Source organism: Aureobasidium subglaciale (genome assembly GCF_000721755.1).
Source record: "Aureobasidium subglaciale EXF-2481 unplaced genomic scaffold scaffold_31, whole genome shotgun sequence".
In the NCBI taxonomy this organism is placed as follows: Eukaryota; Fungi; Ascomycota; class Dothideomycetes; order Dothideales; family Saccotheciaceae; genus Aureobasidium; species Aureobasidium subglaciale.
In genome coordinates, this window is record NW_013566964.1 from 113,816 (window position 1) to 134,076 (window position 20,261).

General features: G+C 50.7%; 7 protein-coding genes across 7 annotated transcripts; 4 read left to right on the forward strand and 3 right to left on the reverse strand.

The window, feature by feature from the left end:
- The first annotated feature begins 1,523 nt into the window (after positions 1-1,523).
- Positions 1,524-2,643, forward strand: AUEXF2481DRAFT_506943 (uncharacterized protein). Its single transcript, XM_013484335.1, has 2 exons — positions 1,524-1,835; positions 2,058-2,643. Exons 1-2 carry the CDS (start codon positions 1,708-1,710, stop codon positions 2,446-2,448), a joined length of 519 nt encoding a protein of 172 aa, XP_013339789.1. The 5' UTR covers positions 1,524-1,707; the 3' UTR covers positions 2,449-2,643.
- A 269-nt stretch (positions 2,644-2,912) lies between these two features.
- On the forward strand, positions 2,913-4,950 carry AUEXF2481DRAFT_83264 (uncharacterized protein). The gene is made up of 3 exons (XM_013484325.1): positions 2,913-3,609; positions 3,656-4,033; positions 4,084-4,950. Exons 1-3 carry the CDS (start codon positions 2,977-2,979, stop codon positions 4,885-4,887), a joined length of 1,815 nt encoding a protein of 604 aa, XP_013339779.1. The 5' UTR covers positions 2,913-2,976; the 3' UTR covers positions 4,888-4,950.
- A 184-nt stretch (positions 4,951-5,134) lies between these two features.
- On the forward strand, positions 5,135-6,623 carry AUEXF2481DRAFT_92284 (uncharacterized protein; the record flags this gene model as incomplete). The annotated part of the gene is made up of 3 exons (XM_013484336.1): positions 5,135-5,556; positions 5,609-5,771; positions 5,830-6,623. 3 exons carry the CDS (start codon positions 5,135-5,137, stop codon positions 6,139-6,141), a joined length of 897 nt encoding a protein of 298 aa, XP_013339790.1. The 3' UTR covers positions 6,142-6,623.
- Positions 6,624-6,801: 178 nt separating this feature from the next.
- Positions 6,802-8,745, forward strand: AUEXF2481DRAFT_8700 (uncharacterized protein; the record flags this gene model as incomplete). The annotated part of the gene is made up of 2 exons (XM_013484262.1): positions 6,802-7,189; positions 7,241-8,745. 2 exons carry the CDS (start codon positions 6,802-6,804, stop codon positions 8,743-8,745), a joined length of 1,893 nt encoding a protein of 630 aa, XP_013339716.1.
- Positions 8,746-8,849: 104 nt separating this feature from the next.
- On the reverse strand, positions 8,850-9,290 carry AUEXF2481DRAFT_507131 (uncharacterized protein). The gene has a single exon (XM_013484337.1). It carries the CDS (start codon positions 9,188-9,190, stop codon positions 8,954-8,956), a length of 237 nt encoding a protein of 78 aa, XP_013339791.1. The 5' UTR covers positions 9,191-9,290; the 3' UTR covers positions 8,850-8,953.
- Positions 9,160-11,191, reverse strand: AUEXF2481DRAFT_92286 (uncharacterized protein). The gene is made up of 2 exons (XM_013484338.1): positions 9,756-11,191; positions 9,160-9,695 (listed from the first exon to the last, which is right to left on the reverse strand). The coding sequence occupies exons 1-2, from the start codon at positions 11,116-11,118 to the stop codon at positions 9,391-9,393; spliced, it is 1,668 nt and encodes a 555-aa protein (XP_013339792.1). The 5' UTR covers positions 11,119-11,191; the 3' UTR covers positions 9,160-9,390.
- A 250-nt stretch (positions 11,192-11,441) lies between these two features.
- Positions 11,442-12,995, reverse strand: AUEXF2481DRAFT_44274 (uncharacterized protein). The gene has a single exon (XM_013484295.1). It carries the CDS (start codon positions 12,526-12,528, stop codon positions 11,656-11,658), a length of 873 nt encoding a protein of 290 aa, XP_013339749.1. The 5' UTR covers positions 12,529-12,995; the 3' UTR covers positions 11,442-11,655.
- Between the last annotated feature and the right edge of the window lie 7,266 nt (positions 12,996-20,261).

Genomic DNA, 20,261 nt, shown 5'->3' on the forward strand with positions numbered 1-20,261 from the left:
TGAAGGTCGCAGCGTGGTGCTAGCCATGGTTGATGTGAGAGATTCTCGAGAGTTGGTCGTGTATGCAGTAAAAGAGGTAGACATTTGATTGTGCGGTTGTGATTGCGACTAGACGTTGATGTAGGATGAGGCTGGAAAGGCAGAGCGATGGCTATAAGTATTACTTAGTGTAAAATTCTAGAAACTGAATGACGGCCAGTGACCTATTGGGGGACCCGATCTGACTTGAGCCGCGTAACACCCTGCTCAGAATAGGGAAAACAGGAGAAGATTGGCACAGTTGGCACCAGCGAAACCGCGGTCAGACCGATGGTGTGATGATAGTTGGCAGTCGCGGAGAGATACGGCAACGTAAGGCTGCATTGGTGAGAGTCAGGTACGAGAAGTCAGTCTTGATCAGGCGAGTGCTACATAAATTGAAAGCAGAGATCGCAGAATTGGCGTGTATCGCACCTGCCTTTGAACACATCTGGGCGAGGGATCATGATCCGTATGGCAGGGTGGAGTACGTGGTCGTGCAGAAAAGAGGCTCTTCGGGAGCTAAACTCTATGGTACTGTGGCCCTGAAGATCGCGACGACTTACAACATCATTTTTGTGGGTTGAAACACCAATGAAGCACACGAGACGGTGATCTGGTGGCTACAGGGCAGAGATTGCGAGTATGAAGTCACAGAGTGTCGTTCTTGCGCAGCGAGCACCGGTGTTGATATTCGGTCTACCGAGAATCGTGCGCAATCACAGTATTCGTATTGCTTGGGCGCTTAATGAAGGTGGGACCGGAGGAAGCAGGGGATTTTCGGAGAGTGATTTCAAGACACGTTCGGCGCATGATCGTTCGCGTGTATCGAGTCTTGTAGCTGCAAGCGAAGATCGTGCCATCGCCCTGGCAAGTTTTGTGCTATTCGACAAAAGAAAGCAAGTCCCCCCTGGGGAAGACTGCCATGCCGCCAGGAGATCACATCTTCGTCCGTTCATCTCAAGGGCAGATTTGAACGTTGAATATTGTGTTTCGATGATCGCGAATGCGGCTTGCATCACTATTCCAAACGTCATGACAGAGGCTGAGGGAGGTGGAAACCTGCCAAAACAAAACTTGCAGGTCAACATCGGCACCAGCGTCATCAGCCACGGCCTGTGCGGGCCCACCTCTCGGGTTTCTTCTGAGTCGCCCATCTCCATTTCCCCTCCACTTCTTCCTGCCGGCCCGTAAGAGGTCCACCGCGTTGATTATATCCGGACCCTGGTATAATGCAAATGCCTATTGCATGCAAGGAAGCTCTCTTGAGCGGAGGTCAAACAAGGAATATTTACAGCTTGTCGCTAGAAGATCATATGCTTACTCTACATCTCCGGTATAGTACGATGGCTGGTAGCTGATCTAGGTTGCACAGTAGACTTCTGGCGATCAGACGGCAGGTCTTCCTCGATCTTCTCTGCCTTTTACTCGTACGGACCAACCGTCCTGACCTTAGGATCCAGCGCTTCGATCTCTACTTCAACGTACGAAATCTCACATCGCCTGCTCTTTCTCCGAATCTTCTATCTACACCATTCGCTCCACGTCCACAGCCTGCCGAGAGCGGTTTCCTCAATGCCGCGTCGCTTTGTCTTTTGACACGAATTAGCTTCGATTCCAACTGGAGGATGGCTGAGGCTGGCTGTGGCTGGTCGTTTTGTTTGAGGCTCTCGACGATACTACTGGCTGATGGCGCATGGCCTGCAAAGGCAAGATTCGGACAGGACTCCGCTAGAAATGTCCATCGTGAGGGTCAATGCGCAGGTATTCGGTCCGCAGACGACCATATCTTATTGTCTCTACAATGACCGTCCTGAGTAAGTACAGCACCCTTCGACTGACACACTGATGTTACGACGTCTTCCGCAAGCAAGTATGCACACACGTGAGTGCCACGCACCGCTAATGTGGTACTCTAAAGCTTGTGAGTAATTCATGTATGAGTCGTAGGTAGTTTAAAAGCAGAACATTTTTGAGTGACATTTCTCTCACCTCATCTACCCCGTCTGCGAAACTTACAAGTCTAAAAGAGCAACTAGCTGCTCGGCAACAACCGACACTTTAGTTATCGCACTCGGCAATGCAAGACCACACAGCATGAGTTCCAACAACCAAACCACTATCGACATGGCATTGAGCGCAAGAATAGTGAGCCTTTGTGGTGCCGCCACTGGTGCCCAGACCAGAGTCGATACTCATAGACTTAGGAGTCTCGACGACAGGTGCGACAACTCTAAGGAAACTCCCCCATACATTAAGTCCACCTGCAACAATAAGACAACCATGGACATGGCCCTGAGCGCTGCGACAGTCAACATCTACAGTGCATCCGCAGAGGCCAAAGCTGCCGCACAGAGACTGAGAAACCTCGAAGAAAGATTCAAACCACAGTTTGAGGTGAAACATCCGGTATTCGACGACAACAATTGAGTAGTCCTCGAGGCGAGTAAGTCACAATCCTAGATAGCCACTTCTGCTGGCAGAAGACTGCTGCCCAGATGGTTTGCCACAAGTGCGAGAGAGTATGAGCTACTTGTACATCTCGCTGCGTCTTGGAAAACCGGTCTTGCCCCTGAATAATTTGCAAGTCAGATCTTGCTCCAAAGACAGTCACTTACTATAAGACAATGACTCTATGGACAAAATTATGCATGCCCCTGGAAATAGGTCAGATCCTGAAGGCTTGTGCGAGGATGATTTAATTGTAATCTTGCAACGGAGTATCAGCTGTACCAAACCAATCTAAGATTTTACGTCTTCCCAATCATACAAATGTAGTGTCCTAGTGAATGTGCGAAAATGTTCTCTGACCTGACAGAATGCTGAAGTTCACCCGAGGCATCGTGGAGAGAAGTGCGGAGGGGTCGTGTGTGGGGCATCTCCAATCACATCATCCGGTATCAACCATGACCACTTCAAAGACCACAGTATCACTCCTTTGGAAACAACTACAACACTATGGAAGGCCAAGAAGTTAAAGCAGAACCTCAGGATGACTACGACCTTTCGAAACCTCTGACTGCCACGACTGGACTGCGACAAGGCCTCACATCTTACGGCGATGCTCACTTCAGTCTGTTTCTACGCAAGGTCTTTATCAAAGCCGCTGGATACGGAGAAGATGCCTTGTCAAGACCTATCATCGGAATCATCAATACTCATAGTGGTTTTAATCCTTGTCATGCCAACGTTCCGCAATTAATGGAGGCGGTTAAGCGAGGTATCCATCTTCATGGAGGTCTTGCTATTGACTTTCCTACAATCAGTGTCCATGAATCTTTTGCTTCGCCTACGAGTATGTATTTGAGGAACTTGATGAGCATGGACACGGAAGAAATGATCAAGGCACAGCCAGTGGATGCAGTCGTGGCGATAGGAGGGTGTGATAAGACGGTACCGGCGCAGCTGATGGGAGGCATCTCGGCAAACAAACCAGTCTTGCCTCTAGTGACTGGACCGATGATGCCGGGATCTCACAGAGGTACCCGAGTGGGTGCTTGCACAGACTGCAGGAGCAATTGGGCTGCCTATAGAGCCGGAGAGATTGACATGGAAGATATTGCTGCTGTGAACGATGAGCTTGCACCCACTGTTAGTATGCCAACGGAGACTACGATCATTTGCTGAAGACTGCCAGGGAGGAACTTGTGGTGTCATGGGTACCGCAAGCACTATGGCCTGCATCACAGTCGCGCTCGGATTGATGCCTTTTGACGGTGCATCTGCAGCAGCTGTATCCTCAGCACGGCTTCGCATCGCTGAGCAAACAGGAGCCAACGCAGTCGCAGTGGCCGCTGCTAAAAGGCTTCCACAATCGATTCTTACGAAGGAGTCTTTTCTAAACGCAATCACCGTTCTTCAGGCCATCGGAAGATCTACCAATGCTGTTGTACACCTGATGGCAATTGTGAACCGTCATCCCGATGTTGCCGGATCCATCACATTGGAAACTTTCGATGAGGTTGGGAGGAAGACGCCACTTCTCGTTGACCTCAAGCCGAGCGGTGACAACTACGTCTGTCATGGCCGATGAAAAGCTTATAAACTTACGCTGATATCGTGTAGATGACCGACTTTCACCACGCCGGTGGTATGCTTGCTTTGTTGCATACAATTAAGCCACTCTTACATCTGGAAGCCAGGACAATTAACGGCAAAACTCTCGGGGAAGAGCTCGAGGCGACCCCATTCAAGCCCTTCAAGTACTCGAGCGAACTGATCAGACCGCTCTCGAATCCACTTTACCCAGAATCCGCTTTGGTGGTCTTGCGTGGAAATCTCGCACCAAGAGGAGCAGTCTTGAAAGCCGCCGCTTCCAAAAACAGGAGTCTTCTTACTCACACAGGTCGTGCTCTAGTCTTCAAGAACACAGCTGACATGGCTCTTCGCATCGATGATCCAGACCTACAGGCCACCAAAGACTCCGTACTGGTCCTACAAAGCGTCGGTCCAATCGGTAACCCAGGCATGCCAGAAGCAGGCGTGATACCCATTCCCCGCAAACTAGGCGCTCAAGGTGTAAAAGATATGCTGCGCTTGTCCGATGGACGCATGTCTGGCACAGCTGGTGGTACGATTGTCTTACATATATCTCCAGAATCCGCAATACCAGATTCTGTCTTCGGATGCGTGGAGGATGGGGATTTGATCGAGTGCGATATTGAGAAGAGACTTCTCAGACTGCATGTATCGGACGAAGAGCTTGCGCATCGTATTGCGATACGTTCAGCGGCAAAGAAGAATGAGGACCATACTACAAAGAAAATTCGGGGCAATAAGCGTGGTTATCGGGGACTGTATGAGCGATGTGTGAATCAAGCCGAGGAGGGTGCTGATTTTGACTTTCTCACTGCGGCAGGCCCGAACTAGGAGCGAAGAATACCATCAGTATTGCGCGAACGAGACATTGATTGTCGATTCAGACCAGCCAATTGCGGTGCGTTTCCAAAGTAATATTCTTCTAAAAATGTCGGAGGTGATATTTCTGGAAACCAGAAAGTCCGCAAGCTGCATGATCGAAGAAGGTCAATGCTGAAAGCTTGGCAGAAAGTCGGATTGTCAAAGATGCGGCGAGCAACAAATTGACGACGGCAGGACACGCTACACTAGACACTTCATGTCGCGGTTATCAACCTTCGGACGGGTAACCAGCCAATTGGCGATCCCCTCAGCCACCTCAAACACCTGCCGATCGTGTCAACTACGTGCCAGCGCCGCCTCGCAACGACGCCAACTGCAGACTTCCGCCGCTCGTCCTGCATTCAAGGACCGTTTCAATGCGCTTCTTGGACGTAAGAAGGAGGATAGCAACTCGACCGATGTAGCTACGACCAAAGTAACAGGCACTGCAGAACGAGTACGCCACACGTCAGAATATCCAGGATGGGACCAACGACAGAGACGTCTCCCTGAGGGATGGGCCAAGACACCACAGGAGGACGCTGGCTATGTTGTGTCGACCGAGGGCAAGGATCTGGAACGTGTCGGAAGTGCAGAATGGGTGGAAGAGCAGTTCGACGACAAGCCGAAATACAAGGGGTACGAGGCAGACGAGTCTGGACATACATCGAATCATGCTGACACTACACAGATGGTCAAAGGTGCACAAAACAAATGCATTGAGCCCTGAGGATGCCGGAGCCCGAGTCATAGCCGCTGCAAAGGCGGTTGCAACGAAGGCTAGTTTCACGGAGTCGCAGCTGCAAGAGGAAGGCTTAAACCTTGCGATCAACGATGTCAACGCAAAGTTCAAGGTACGTGGACAATCGAGAAGTACAGCATGATGGCTAGTGCTTACACGGTACAATACAGCTCACCAAGAAATTGCGAACCCTTGTAAAGATGAACATTCCGGATATCGTTATGCACAGGGCAACAACACTCAAGGACTTCCAGCAAGCCATCTTTACGAAGCCCAAGCCCAAGAAGCTTTCCTTCGCACTTCTGGCTAACGACGAGTTGATGGCAAACAGTAACTTGCAGGTTCGCGGGGGCCGCCAAACAGCGGTTCACAAAGATAGGAACGTCGGCAGGTGGAAGTTGATCGAGAAAGAGCTCATGAACAGAGGTCTGCCTGTCTTTGGACATGGAGTCAAGGCTGACAGGGGTTTTGAGCAAGCCTAAGAGTCTTCAAGAGTCCACGTGGTCGACTGATACACAGCGAGGCCTTGATCAGCGGCTGCGTGCGATGATTGATTTGTACAAATATACATCTTGTAAGCAGTTCAAGAAAGCTCTACAACCACGAACGCAAAAATGTCGTAAAACAGCCCAACGGAACAACGTTCACTTCAAAGACAGATTGACAGCTTCATCGAGATCAAGGAACAAAAGAGGCCTGGCACACCAACGTCCATGCTTGAACGGCAGCTCGCAAGCCTGTCTTGCATCCTATTCTGTACTACCGTGCTTACTTTCGTGGGTACATGATATCGCTATGTCGTTACCTTTGAGTTGACGAACGAGGTGCATCCATTCAGAGCATGTGCTGCCACGATACAGGTAGGCTGAAGGTGTAGGTTTCGGTTGGTGCAAGTGAAGTGAAGCTCGATAAATATGCATGAAACGTGACTTTGTCGTCACTGCCAAAACATGAAATAGCGCGCACGGGCCAGTCTAGCGCAAAAAGTTGATGGAGCGTCCCCGCGGCGGATGACGGACTAATGGTAGAGGCGTTTGTCTTTAGGAAAAGACATTGAAAGCAGGCACCTCACTCCGGAGGCGCATGTTGATATTGGTTTATTGCCTCTGGAGTCAGAAGCTCTTTGCCATCTCATCTGCACCATGAGCTCGAAGGCAATGGCCCGGCAGCGCATCGTGCCTGCCATTCCCCATCAGCTTTCAATCCGCCGCGCAAAAGTCGCACCCGCAGACAAGAGCGACCAACAGATTGCTGACGACAAGGGAAAGAGCGCAGCACCACCAGTCAAGACAGACAAAGCTCCGACGCACGCGAACGCTATCGAAAAAGAGGATGCCCACCAAGTCGACAAGCCCGCAGCTCTTAGCAACGGAGTCAAAGAAGAAGTCAAACAGACAGCCGCCGAGAAGGAGCTTGTCGCATTGAAGGAGTCTGCTCAGGACAACGAGACATTTGAGCAAGAGACAGCTGTTAAGAGCAAGAAAGAGATTGCGGAGAAGGAGGTGACTCATGGTGTGAAGAATAGCAATGGTAGGTTGACAATTGCTCCCACCCGCGTCCGACATGCTAACCAAATATAAGAAGTGACTGCTCCTCGCCGCCAACCTCATCATCAGGACGCCCAAGCTCTTCCATTCGTCCCCAAGCATCAGCCGAAGCACAGTGAGCCGCTTGTCTTTGGTGGTCTCCAAGACTCGTCGAGCGTATCGCCTGCCACCCTCACCAACGCCTTTGTGCCTCCTCCAGCCATGTCCGTCATGCCTCCTAACCTTGGACCCTACGAAGGCTATGTCCCTGCTCAGCAATATGCTCCTGCCCCTGCTCCGGTAGCCGCCATGCCCGCCCCTCCGGTCAACGGTCACGCCTTTCAATATGCCAACGGAACAGCCACCCAGCTAGGAAGCATGTCATCCTCACCTTCGCGCACTCCCTCTGTCCCGCTCGGTGATGCTGCCGCCACTGCTGCTGCTACGCCTGATATCCACATGCCATACAAGCATCATGCCCAGCAGTCCTCGTACGCTGGTCTGCCGCCATTCGACAACAACGCGCAGCACATTGCCGACTTCGTCCAGTCCTACTGGGGACAGGCCCAGTTCGCCGACTTGATTCTTGAGCTCTACTCTGGTGACCAGCCAAACGAGCCCTTGATGCTGCCAGTCCACAGCCTTATAATTGCTCGCTACCCCAGTCTCCTCAAGCTAATTCACTGCCTGCCCCGAACAATCACCCAAACGCGCGCCCCTATTGTTCACGTGCCTCGTAGCTATTGCTTCCAAGACGCTTCCGCTTTTGCTGAAGCTGTGCGTTACGTCTACGGTAGCCCGCTGATCGACCCCATGTACATCTTCGGCAACCCTTCCGGTACCCCGAGCACCCGCATGCGCTTTGCCCTGTCATACCTCGCTGCTGGTCACTGCCTGGGTGCCGAGCCTATCGTCATGCACGCCTACAACATCGCCTACCGCATACTTGGCGTCCACGAGCTCGAGACTGTCCTCTTCTTCGCCGCTTGTGGCTACTGTCTTAGTGGCAACAGCTTGTACGGCCCTTACGGCGACCACATAGTCTGGCAAGCTGTACTCTTCATGGTCTCACATTTGCAACCCGGCTTCTTCGATGCCTCGGCGACCGAGCTCGCTTCGCTACCTCGTATCTCCAATATGGATAACTCTGCTTCAACATCCCAGTCTCAACCCGACTCCCGATCCTCGTCTGTCTTTGCTTCCTCAGATGCTCAGCCTATTCAGCGTCCTGGCTCAAACGTTCACTTAGGCTCAACAACTCCCAGCAGCTCAGACGCCGGTTCTGTTAACTATGTTCTGTCCTCGGCCCTCCTGTCTATGCCATTTGAGCTTTTGAGGCATGTGCTGGAGCACGAAGGTCTCGTCAGAAACCTGGGTATTGACGCAGCGCTGACTATTGCTGGCGATGTCGTGCGCGAGCGCGAGCGTCGTCGTATCGACGCTTGCACTGCACTGCAGGACCAGAAGAGAGCCCCGGAGGGCATCCTTCTGTTCAGCGAGGCAGTTGGCCGCGATGCAACTGGCACACGCGTCAAGCTATTCAGCACTCGCTTCGGTTGATGTGTCGTTACATCGATCTTGCTAACGGAACGCCCTCATGAGATTCTGCTTTTTCCTTTCTTTTTTCTACTTTTTTCTTTTTTGCTTCGGTGCGAGACAAGCTCTTGGGTTAATTAGAGCGCTTCCAATGGGGGAAGAGACCAAAAAAAGGGAGCGAACGCGCGCAACAACGAATGTTTCAAAGCGCCTTTGCTCTTTCTAATTCTATTTACAAAGCGTGTGGCATACTCGGCATTGGCATGGCGAAGGTGCTCAAAAATGGGAAAATGGGACCACAATTCAAAAGATACCAATCAATCCAATCAAATCCAGTTTTTAAAAACCATGCTTGTGTTGGTTGCTGCTCCTGTTTACTGTTGTTGGATCGTTGATCGATAGTGCCTACTAGATAGAAAATCACTAGCGTGTGCACGTATGGGCTTGAACGATACATTCCTGTCAACATCACTAAACGTCAAGTAAATCTAGATAGCCCTCACGTGTGTGCTTAGACACCTGACAGGTACAAGAGAAGAGTCAAAACATGACAGTCCCGCAAGGAAAGAATCATTCCAGTTGTCAAAGCAAGAAAAAGGTCGTAAAAGTCTTCATAATCATTAAGAGTAATCCCGTCACCTTCATGACTTCCCGCTCCTTTTCACCCACTCAATCCTGCTCCAAAACCCTCTTCGCTCTCAAAGCAGCAGCATTATCCGGACCACCCACCGCAGACTTCTGCATCCCAGCAGCATAAGCCTTGGCAGCTTTAATCTTCTCTTCCTCTGTATCAGACTCTTCGTCTATATCCATAGCATCCTTTTTCTCTTCGACCTCATCTTCTGAAGATTCTGCGGAGTCGGAGAGTTCGGATATGTTGGCGGAGGAGGAGGAAGCTTTTGTGGGTTCTGATTCACGTAGCATACGGACTTCTTTGCCGCGTTTGTGGCAGTACCAGAATACGAAGAGAAGGACTGTGATAAGGTGGTTAGGATAGAGGAATGTATAGAGGGGATGTAGAAAGGGTGACTTACTGAATACGGACAAACTCATCACGACGTTTGTGCCGGTGACAAAAGCAGGGAATCTGACTTTGAGGAAGTTGACAATGTTCGTCAACATACTGGTTACTGCTCCCTTCTGCTTTGCCAGATCCTTGATGTTGGGAATCTTTCTCTTTTGCTTCTTCTTGACGTCGAGGTTGACGTTTTGGACACCCGCGGCGGCAGAAGAGGAGGCTTGACTGACAGTCTCCATTCTTTTCTTCAAGTCGTGGCCGGGTTCATCGCCTGCCATTGCCATGATTTCTGGACCCATGGAAGTTGCGAACTTGGTGGGAAGAGATTTAACGAGTGTTTGAACGAAAGGAGGCATGTTCTTGAACATCTGCTCGAGGTGCTTTTCGTTGTTCTTGAGTAGAGTCTCGAGATCCTCGTAGGCGGTTGGTACACCGTTGACTATGTCCTTGAGTATCAAGGTGAACTCTCCGTATAGCTTTTGCGATTGGTCGCTGAAACTGAAGACGCGGTTGTTGATTGCCGACAGGTTCAGATTATCCAGGAGTACGGACACCTCGCGTTCGTTTTGCTCTTTTGCTTCAGGAGTCTGGTTCCTTGCCGCTTCTTCTGCTTCTTCCTTGGCCTTTGTGCTGCGACCGATGGTGGGAATGGCGGACATGGCTGGGATAGCTGGGATGTAAGAAGCCCACGTTCGTTGAGTAGTCTCCTCGGACTTGTCGTCTCCAGTGTCCTTTGTGGCCTCTGCTTCTGACGCGGTGGCAGAGTCCTTGGTGAGTTCGTCCTTGGTCTCTTGGGCCACCTCCGTCGTGGCTTGGACTATTTCCTCGGCCTTCTCGGTAAGGTCGTTCTTGTCGTCTTGGACAGGTGCAGCAGCCTTTTCCGCGTGTGTTTCCTTCTTCTCGACCGGCTTTTGTTCAGCTGCTTTAACCTCGGAGTCCTCAGACTGGGAAGCTTCCTTATCGTCGGCCTTAGCACTCGCCTTGTTGCCTCTCAAAGACGCTAGCGAAGGCATGACAGGAATCGAAGGGATGTTCGACATGTTCGGCACCGCGACATTAGGAACATTAGGAATATAGCTCGCCCAAGTTCTCTTCTCCTTGCTCTCTCCAGGACTAGCCGGCAAGATCATCTCAGCAGCCTCCTTTTGCGTCGCATTAGCCTCTCTTTTGTTTCCCTCATCATCAATAACTGTAGGCTCAATGGTAGGAAGTGGTGGAGCAGGCGCCTCTTGACTAGTAATCCTTTCCAAAAATTGCTCGTCGTCGTCGTTGAGAACAGGGTTCTGAGGGTTGGTCTTCTCCAAAGCTTCACGGTTCTTGCGTGCCCGCGTCCAGGATAGTACGTCAAAGTAGGATGACATGTTGACAGCTTTTTGCATTTATTACGATAGTGAAAAAAGGTCTTAGGTTCATAGGGGATTTTGGTTCATCTTATTGTGTGAGCGGCTCTTTTTGGCAGGTGTTTCTTGCTGCCGTGTCGATGTGGCGCAAGCTGTCGACGCACGTCATTGAGGCGTTATGGGCGGTTCGCATGTGATACGGACAAAGTCTCGACCAACCTCTCGTCTCTCTTGCAAAACGGCTGCAATGCTAACCTACGCAATGTTCTTGTTATCGTCATTTGTTAAAAAGAAAATAGAACACGTCCCCTCAGAACGCGACAAGCAAGTATTCGGTAACACGATTAACATGGAGGTTATGTGAGCTTGCTCATTTGATTTCCAATATCTATTCTCATTCTCGTATAGTCTGCCCTAGCGAAACCGATCATAGTCTTGATTTTTCAAACTGCATCTATCATATCCGCCGTCATTGATATGCGGACGCTGATGCCGACCTCAAAAAAACGCGTGACTCCTCGAGGATTGTCCATGTCACCTATTGAAAGTCCGGCTCCTCACTCTTCCTCATCAAACTTATTCCTCGAGTAGATAATCATCTGCGAGCAGCTGCCCAGACGCTTCGCATCGTCCCGGAAGACCACTCTGGATGAGAGCGCGCAACTCGACCGTATCTTGAAGAGCACTGCCCGCCGCTTTCATCAGCTCCTTCTCTTCTCGCATCTTTCTACGGCGATGGCCCTTCGACCGGCGATCAAGCAATTGTCTAAAGGACTTGTCATTCTTGTAGTCCGCCCAATCTTTGGTCTTAGAAGTCGGACGGCTTCCGGGCAGCCTAGTGAAGTCCCAATAGTATCGAAAGATGACGGTAATCTGAGAAGGCAAACCAGCCAAAGCCATTAGGCCGCTGGGCCCTCGAAGATCACATCGACAGTCGATCATCAGAAAGAGAGATTGAAGTTGTGGCAGGCAACTAGTAATGAGACTAGCGGTCTTGTTCACAGCAGAGAGCGACCACTGTCTCTCGCCAATGTCAAGCCGAAGAGTGTGGATGAATGCGCAACACTCAGTCGACAGCCGATCTCTGAAGATGCAGGTCAAGTCCTTGAACAATGTGTCCGACCCGACGTGAATATCTGCATTTGACCAGGCCATGGCCAAGATGTCACTGTGGAGTAAGCGACATGTTGCCGCGAGATTGAGTAGATCGTCGATATTTTCCAAGTGGACAACGCGTCTGGCTTCGACCTCAGGGACAAAAGTGATGCGGTCTAGAGTGTTCAATGTGTATTGCCGCTTGCAGCGACCAGACGTCCGCGACAGTTGATGGCCTCTCAAGGGGTTGCGACCATAGTACAAGATGCTTTGGTTGTTGGCGAGCGAATCGCGAAGCAGGATGTTATACACGGATGTGCGAATCTCTGGGGCCAGATCTGTGAACGAGGACATTGTTGTGGTGTAAGCAGATATGCTTGAAGAAAAACGAAAGCAGAAGGTCTGTCAGACTTATATCTTTGCGAGAGGTGTTGGGAGCGGACGATTGAATCTTTCCATGGAGGCAGAAGACATTGTACTGAGACAGCGATTGCTAGACAACACCAGAATCGTACCAACACCCGATGATGAGAGCAGAGCTGGTTCATTTGTCTCAGAGATGACTCTGCTCATGATCCCATACACAGCTTTATGATCGGGGATGCTGCCGAGATGCACAGTACTTTGGTCATATGCAGAGCCTGTCATCGAGAGCAGAAGCTTTGTAGCACTACGAAAGAGCAGTTTCAAAACTTTGAAAGTGACCGTGCCTTTCCACAGTTCGGCGACTATACCGTCTCATACTGGGATTCTGCTAACTTGGTTATCTCTGCAGCCATGTCTCGCAAGACTATTGCTGGAATCAAGTTCACATAGAACTTTGCTTGGGCACATGTGTGTAGTTTCGAACTTGGTATATTGATCGATAGAGGAAATAAATGCCGCTAATTAGGCGTACTGTTCAAGGAAAGTCATGAAAGGAAACAAACATCTTCCGCAAGAGTTCCGCAAGAGGCCGAGCGTGGCAAGAGAGTACGTGATCGGCAAGAACAACGCCACACATTCATTCTACAATGCCAGACCGGAGACGATTGAGAGCGCTTTTTTCTGTTCAAGGGTACTTCATCCATTACATCCTCTGCATCTGCTCCCCAGTCGCTAGTAGACATTTAGAAGAAAAAGGAAATGTTTGTACAGTAATGCAATGCTCTAGATTTACAGAACAAAGACTGCGGCAACAGCACCAAAGGCGAGGCCAGCAAGGGAGCCGCCGACCTTGGCACCAGCTCCAGTGTAGGAAATGGGGCTGCCAGTGGGCTTAGCAGGCATGTTGTAGGTGCTGGCAAGGGTAGAGTGAGGAGCAAAGCCAGAGCTGGCAGCTGAGACTGCAGGCGCAGGAGCAGGAGCAGAAACCTCAGGGGTGGCGGCGCTCACAATGGAGCTGGTAGCGCTGACCAGCGGCGTGGTAGTGGCCGGAACGGGCGAAGGGTAGGTAAGTCCGACGGTCGGCTTGCCATCGACTGTCTCGGTCACAAAGTTGACTTCAGGCACAGTCAAAGTCATGTGAATGGTCGAGGTGGTCTTCGAGTTGGGCACAACGGCGCCTTGCGACTCGCCAGCAGTGTATGTTGCAGGGACAACCAACTCGGTTGAGTACACAATTGTAGTCATGGGTTGCACAGAGGAACCAACAACGGCAGGGGCAGTAGTAGCGGGAGAGGCCTCGGAAGTCACAGCAGGCACCTCGGCGCTCGAAACAGTTGTTCCGATGGCGAAGAATGATGTCGACTCAACTGTGCTTGATGCCGGGCAATTGGTCACATCGGAGGCACAGGATGTAATCGTCGCGACCACACTCTGATAGATGGTCAAGGTCTTAGGAGCCGAGGGACCTTGAGTCATCTGAGCAGATTGAGAACCAGCAGCAACTTCAGAAGATGATCCGGGCGAAATAAGAGTTTGTGTCTGAGCGGGCACGGTGGTTGAAATGGTGCTCTTGATGGTGATCTGAGAAGTGATGATAGATGGTGCGGTCAAGGTCGAGACAACTCCCGAGCTTGTGATTTCATGGCCAACAGGGCACAAGGTGGTATATTCCTTGACGATGTCTGTAACAATGACGGTGCTTTGGACCTCAGGGACCTTTGATGAGGAAGCGGGTACGGCATCTGTCTCGTAAGCTTGAGGCGCAGTCGTGACACCGGTGGCGATAAGGGAAGTTGAGGTGCGCGCAGGACAATTTTCAACGTCCTCGGCACAGCTAACGATTGTGTCGATCTTGGTGCTGAACAGAGTCACTGTCTTAGGAGCTGCAGGTGCACTGGAAACGGCTGGGCTGCTCATAGCGACACCAGATGAGACGCCGGAAGCAACACCGGAAGAGACTGAAGGGGTGTGACTCGATGCTGACTCAGTGGTCTGGACAGGAGACGTCTCTTGGGCACTTGTAACGGGAATCCAGATGTTGGTGGTAGAGCTGCCAGTGGGCACAAGAGAGGTCGATTCGCGTGCGGGGCAGTCGGTGACTTCAGGGGCACACGAGGTGACGGTGGCGATCTGAGTGCTGTACATGGTGACGGTATGGGGGACCTGAACGTGGACAGATGCAGGCGATGTCTCAACAGCCTTGGACGAACCAGGAACCTCATCGGTTTGGACAGGCGAAGTCTGGTAAACTGATTCGCCGGAAGGCAGAGCACCGGTCATAGAAGAGATGATCGAAGCTGTGATGGTAGACTTGCTCGTGTAGACGGTAGGCACAACCGATGGGGCGGTGAATGTGGTTGCAATTCCAGATGAGGTTGTGACAAAACCAATTGGGCACGTAGTCACTGTCGACTTCACGATGTCGGTAACATAAACGATCGAGTCTGTGGCGGATGTGGCAGAAGAAGCAACGCCGGTGACGGGGTTGACGGTTGATGAGGAGGGCTTGATATCGATGGTCGAAGGAACAGCGGTAACAATGGCCGGGTTGGAAGGAATAGCCTTGGCACAGATACCGACCATGTAGGACATAGCCTGCGAGACATTCTCATCCGAGCCACCGTATGCATCAATACATTGATAGACACTGTTGATAAAGTCCTCGTCCTTGCAGTAACAATCAGCATCAGCGTTGCTAGAGCACTCAGTGTTGTGGAGATAGGTGTTCAAGCAGCTGGGGACGACAGCAGGGCAGTCAGCAGAGGGGGCAGGGCTTGTAGCTGATGGTGTCGAGCCAGTTGAGACGGCAGTGCTGTTGACGTAGACGCCAGTGCTGACAGAAGGGAGGGAGCCGGTTCCGACGGGGATAACGATGCTGCTGGAAGGCGAAGAGCCAGTGCCGACAGGGACAGTGACGCTGCTTGAAGGCAGAGATCCAGTACCGACAGGGAGGGTTGAACTAGCAGATGTGCTAGGATAGTAGCCAGTTCCAACGGGAACAGAGCCCGAAGGATACAGACCGCTGGTGTTGGGAACGGAAGAGACTTCGACTGAAGAGGACGATGACTCGACAGGAGAAACCTCGGTGCTACTGGAGACAGAGCCAGAGCTGCTACCAGCAGTGGGCTGAGTAGTAGTCTGGTTCTGGTAACCGGTGGGGAAAGGAACATCAGAGCTTGCAGGCACGAAGACACTGTTGCTAGAAACAACGACAGTGCTGCTGAGAGTCTCAAGAGTTGAGGGAATAGTGGAGCTCAACTCGGCGGATGTGGTCTCAGGTACGGGAGTGCTGAGCGAAACAGACTCGGAAGAAGGGTAGACGGCTGATGAAGAGGAGCCGAAGACGGTTGTAGGGAGGGAAACACTGGTGGAAGACGAGCCAGATCCACAAGCAAAGCCAACGGAGTGAATGTTAAGGCTGCAGTCACCCTTGTTGGAACCGCTGTCAGAGCTAGAAGGCTTGCCGTGAGAGAAGTCGACCGAGATGGCACCACCGCACTGGGTGTTCTTGATGATGGAACCACCAGCACTGCAAGGAACGGTGTGCTTGCAGACGGAACCATCAGGCATGTTGTAGTGGCAGTCAACGTTAGTGCTGTAGGAGGAAGAGATGTGCATCTCAGAGATAGAGAACTTGTTCTTCTCGCCACCACATCCAATGGACAGGCTACCAGCGCCGTGCTTGGATGAGGAACCAGAGGAGCCCCAAGTGGGAAGCTTACCAGAGACACACTTGTTGTTGAAAGTGCGCTTGGTCAGCTCATCACGCTTGGACTTGACGCTGTTGCAGGTCCAGCCACCGTTGAAAGTGTTGGCACCGTAGTTGGTGACGGGAGAGCCAATGTTAAGACCGGTCCAATCATAACCCTTGTGTTGCTCAGGCGAACACTTGGTATCGGCGTTGCTGCAAGTGCTGAACTTGCCAGCATCAATGGGCCAGTGGAAGGTGGCGGTAGCCTGCTGGGCAGCGAGGCCAGCCACGAGGAGTGTGGCAGATGTGAGCTGCATGGCTCTGGTTTAACGATGATAGAGAAAACTGGTGAAGTGACAGGAAGCTGCCGTGGTGTATCAAACAGGGTATAATGCAAAAGACAAGGGAGTAGAGAGAACGAATGACTCTGACTCTCCAACAAAGAAAGAATGGGTTAGATGTAAAAAGAAGAAAAACGGATGCTCCAGGGAAAGCCAGTGTTGGAGGGAGATGTCCATGCCTTATAGCAAGCTCGCCTCCTCAATCTACCAAGTAGAATGGGAAGTCGGGTGAAGAGTCAGTGTGACCTGGCACGAGCTCGATACGCTGTTGTCGCCGGTATTGCCATAGAGTGGCTCACCGAGCAAGCCATGATCTGACCATGGTCGCTACTAAGGTCCAGTCTAATGCAGGTACCAGTCAAAGAATACGGGGCAGACTGCAGCCGGCGTTTCATGTGGAGGTGTCCAAGAAGCGGGAGATCGTTCACCGGAGAAGGTCGTCCTCGTGGAAGCGGTCGCGAATTGTTTCATGATGAGCCGAATCCGTTTGTCCCATAGTCCGCATGTCTCTCTCTGGAAGTCCTCCAATCAAGGGAAATGATGATAGTCCACTCTACCATCAATTTCCGGGAGACAACATTCTGGGCTAGGGTAAATCATCCGTCGATGCTGCTATTTGTGTACTACAACATGGTGTTCGTGAATGACTGTGAACAACTGGAAAATAAAGCTCGATGCTCTTCATCGGATAGCGTTGCGTGTTATGCTTCATCAGAGTGCAGTCAGAACAAGAATCCAACAGGTATGCATGCCCTCCAACGCTCCTGTCAAAAACGAGAAGCGGCTACGATCTCGCGACCGGTGCACCGAGCGAGACGCCCGGCTCTCTGCAAAGTTCGCCGCTCAGATTGGTCCAAGCTCCACTTGAGCGCTTCTGTGATTCCATTAACACCAATCGCAAGATGACTTCACCTAGATTGCTCCGTCGCCCGATCGAGCAGCTACGACTGTGGCAGTGCTTCTTCAGGTCTTACTTTCCAAGACTTGGTTGCTTTACTTCAAAGCCAACCACGAGGTTGACTTATCGAGCATCTGTATAAGGCTTGTGGACCCGAGAGGCCCTTCCCGGCCCCAAGCGAGCGTCGATTGCAGATCAGGGGTTTCTTCTGCTTGCACATCTTCTTCGAGATATGTGATTGACCATCCCATTTCTAGAGGAACTGGCATGATGCATGAGGGTATCATTACTAGCATCGAAAAACCACTTCTTCTTTACATCGCCAGCCGGTTTTCGTTCCTCGCTGCAAACGTTGGATGAAAAGCGTTGGAGGCGTCTTGGCCCGAAACACTGGCTCCTTGCGGCCTCCGCTTAGCACATGTTTCGAAACACAGAGCTCCCAAGTCCGAGTACATCCTCGGATCAGAATGGAACAAGCCCTCATTACTCTTCACGTCAAAGTTTGAGAGAGAGAAAAGGCGTCGGTACAGCTTGGGGTAGAGTGAGTCGCGTACTATTTTCAAATCATTCGAAACGATAGGATGACTCTGAGAGAAGACTCTGCTAGCCTTCAGCTGACGATCCAGCAACCAAGCCGACGGCTATCGACCTCGAGCGCCAAACTCAACACAGTCTGTTTGCTCATGGACACATCAACCAGTGTCTGCCATTCACGGGGACTCTAGACTCTGGAGACCAATAAAACGATCGGAATTATATCCGTCTTGGACATCTACACCGACTCAGCGTCAAATCTCTCGTGCCTTATTAGCTATTTGCCCTCATGTGTGCAGTTCTACGTTCTCATCACTCGGCCGAAGCGATCGATTGGTCGCTTGTGGTTCCTGAATCACTTTGTATTGCGCTTCTTCGGAGCCCAGTTCTTCGCCCAATACTTCCTCCATTGGGTGTGGGCATCACCCCACGTATCAGGTACACTATGATCCGCTTCGGTAGGTGCATTGGTACATGCATCTCCCGCCATTCCGCTCTTCCGACTTCAATCCTCGTAAAGCTCTGGCCATCATGCTTGGGACTCTTCTTTCTGTTCGATGGTCGTGGTAGAGAAAGTCTCTCGACCTTGCCCTAGTCAATCTCTTCATCGTCTTCGCTCGCGTCTTTGTCCAAAAAAAGAGACTCCCGACATTGGTGCAATTGCCTAGCGGAGACTTGGGATGCTACTATTGAACGCGAAGGGGTAGCTCGGCCAAAGCTAGACCCTGCTGTTGAGATCTGTCATTGATACGCTCTGTTTCACCATTCTACCGTATCTCGCCAACTAAGGTATCATTGAGAAAAACTGGACTGTGGCAAAATCTCATGACCCTGATCAGCAACACACTGCCTGTCATGTCTATGGCACATCCGCGACTGAACGACTGCAGGTCCAAGATGGCTCGAAACCGAACACACGTCAAGATTTTCGAGCGGCAAGAATGTCGAGCCTTGCGTACGACATGGCCCGAGGTCCTCGCTTCAGCGTGCAACAAAGAAGGCACTCCGCCCTCAGACTAAGTCGTGGTTTCTTCTTTGCAGCACACACTCTAGACCCTATCCTGTGTCTATGACATGTCCTGAAGCATCACGCCTCCATGTTACTTGATGTATAGCAAAGGACTCTCGTCCCTAGAGACATTTCCAGCAAGTTGAGATCATCCTGTTCAACCAATACTGCATCTGTCTTTCAATTTGTGAACCACGACATCGATGATATGGATCAAGAATAGACGGGTTGTCGTTGTTTTCGCAATGCAAGATCGACATATTTGTTCATTCGACCCTGCTCCGGCATGCCTCTTCTATCTCCCATCTTCTTTGCAACGCTGTCTCACATATCGTAACTCTCCTCTTTCTTCTCCCTCACAATCATCTTCCATCTGTTCGTCCATTTTCACATCTTGCTTACAATGCATCCGCCACTCTACTATCTCATTACATTTTCAATGCGCGAAATCAAAAAGAGACGCCCATGTTGGAACTTTGGGCCGATAATCTCGCAATGCCATCAGCTCATGACACTTTTTCTCCATTTCCTCCATTGATCGTTGATTTTGTACATGAAAAGTTTCCTTCAAATCTTTCATACCACCGTGTCCATAGTCTTGGACTCCTTGCCTTTTTTTTTTTTTAACCACACATGCTCCTCCTCATCTTCACTCTTCTCCGCCTTGGAACGGAATTAATGCCAATTGTCAACGTCAGCATTCACCAACATCCTCACGTCACTCCTCAAAGGGGGAATCAAGTCCTCTTGTCTTTCTTTTTTTCACTTTTTTTTCGCCCCTTTTCAGCCATTATTATAAAAACGTATATTTTCTTTTGCACCTTTGGAGTATATACACAGATTCAAGAAAGAAAGAAAAGGAAAAATGGCTCGACAAGACAATGAGGATACATGAGGATTACATGGAGAAGAGTACACAAGAAATCTTGTGGTCGAGATAACCTCGCTGAGTACACACATTGAGGAAAAAAGGCCCTTTTTACCATCCCAAATACCGATCTTTTAACCTTTTCGTCCAACATCATGCCATGCTTGTACAGTTTGCTCATCAGACCACAAGTGGGCCGCAAGACTACACATATACCATACTGGTGCTTCGGGATCTGGTCTCAAGAATAAGGCCTTGGCAAGTTGTGGTCTCTTGACAGTTCATGGGACATCTTGTTCGTGATCTCTGCTTCGTACAATTTCTATGTTTCTCGCAAAAGAGGAATGGAAAAAACGCCACCTACCAAAACCACCGCCAGA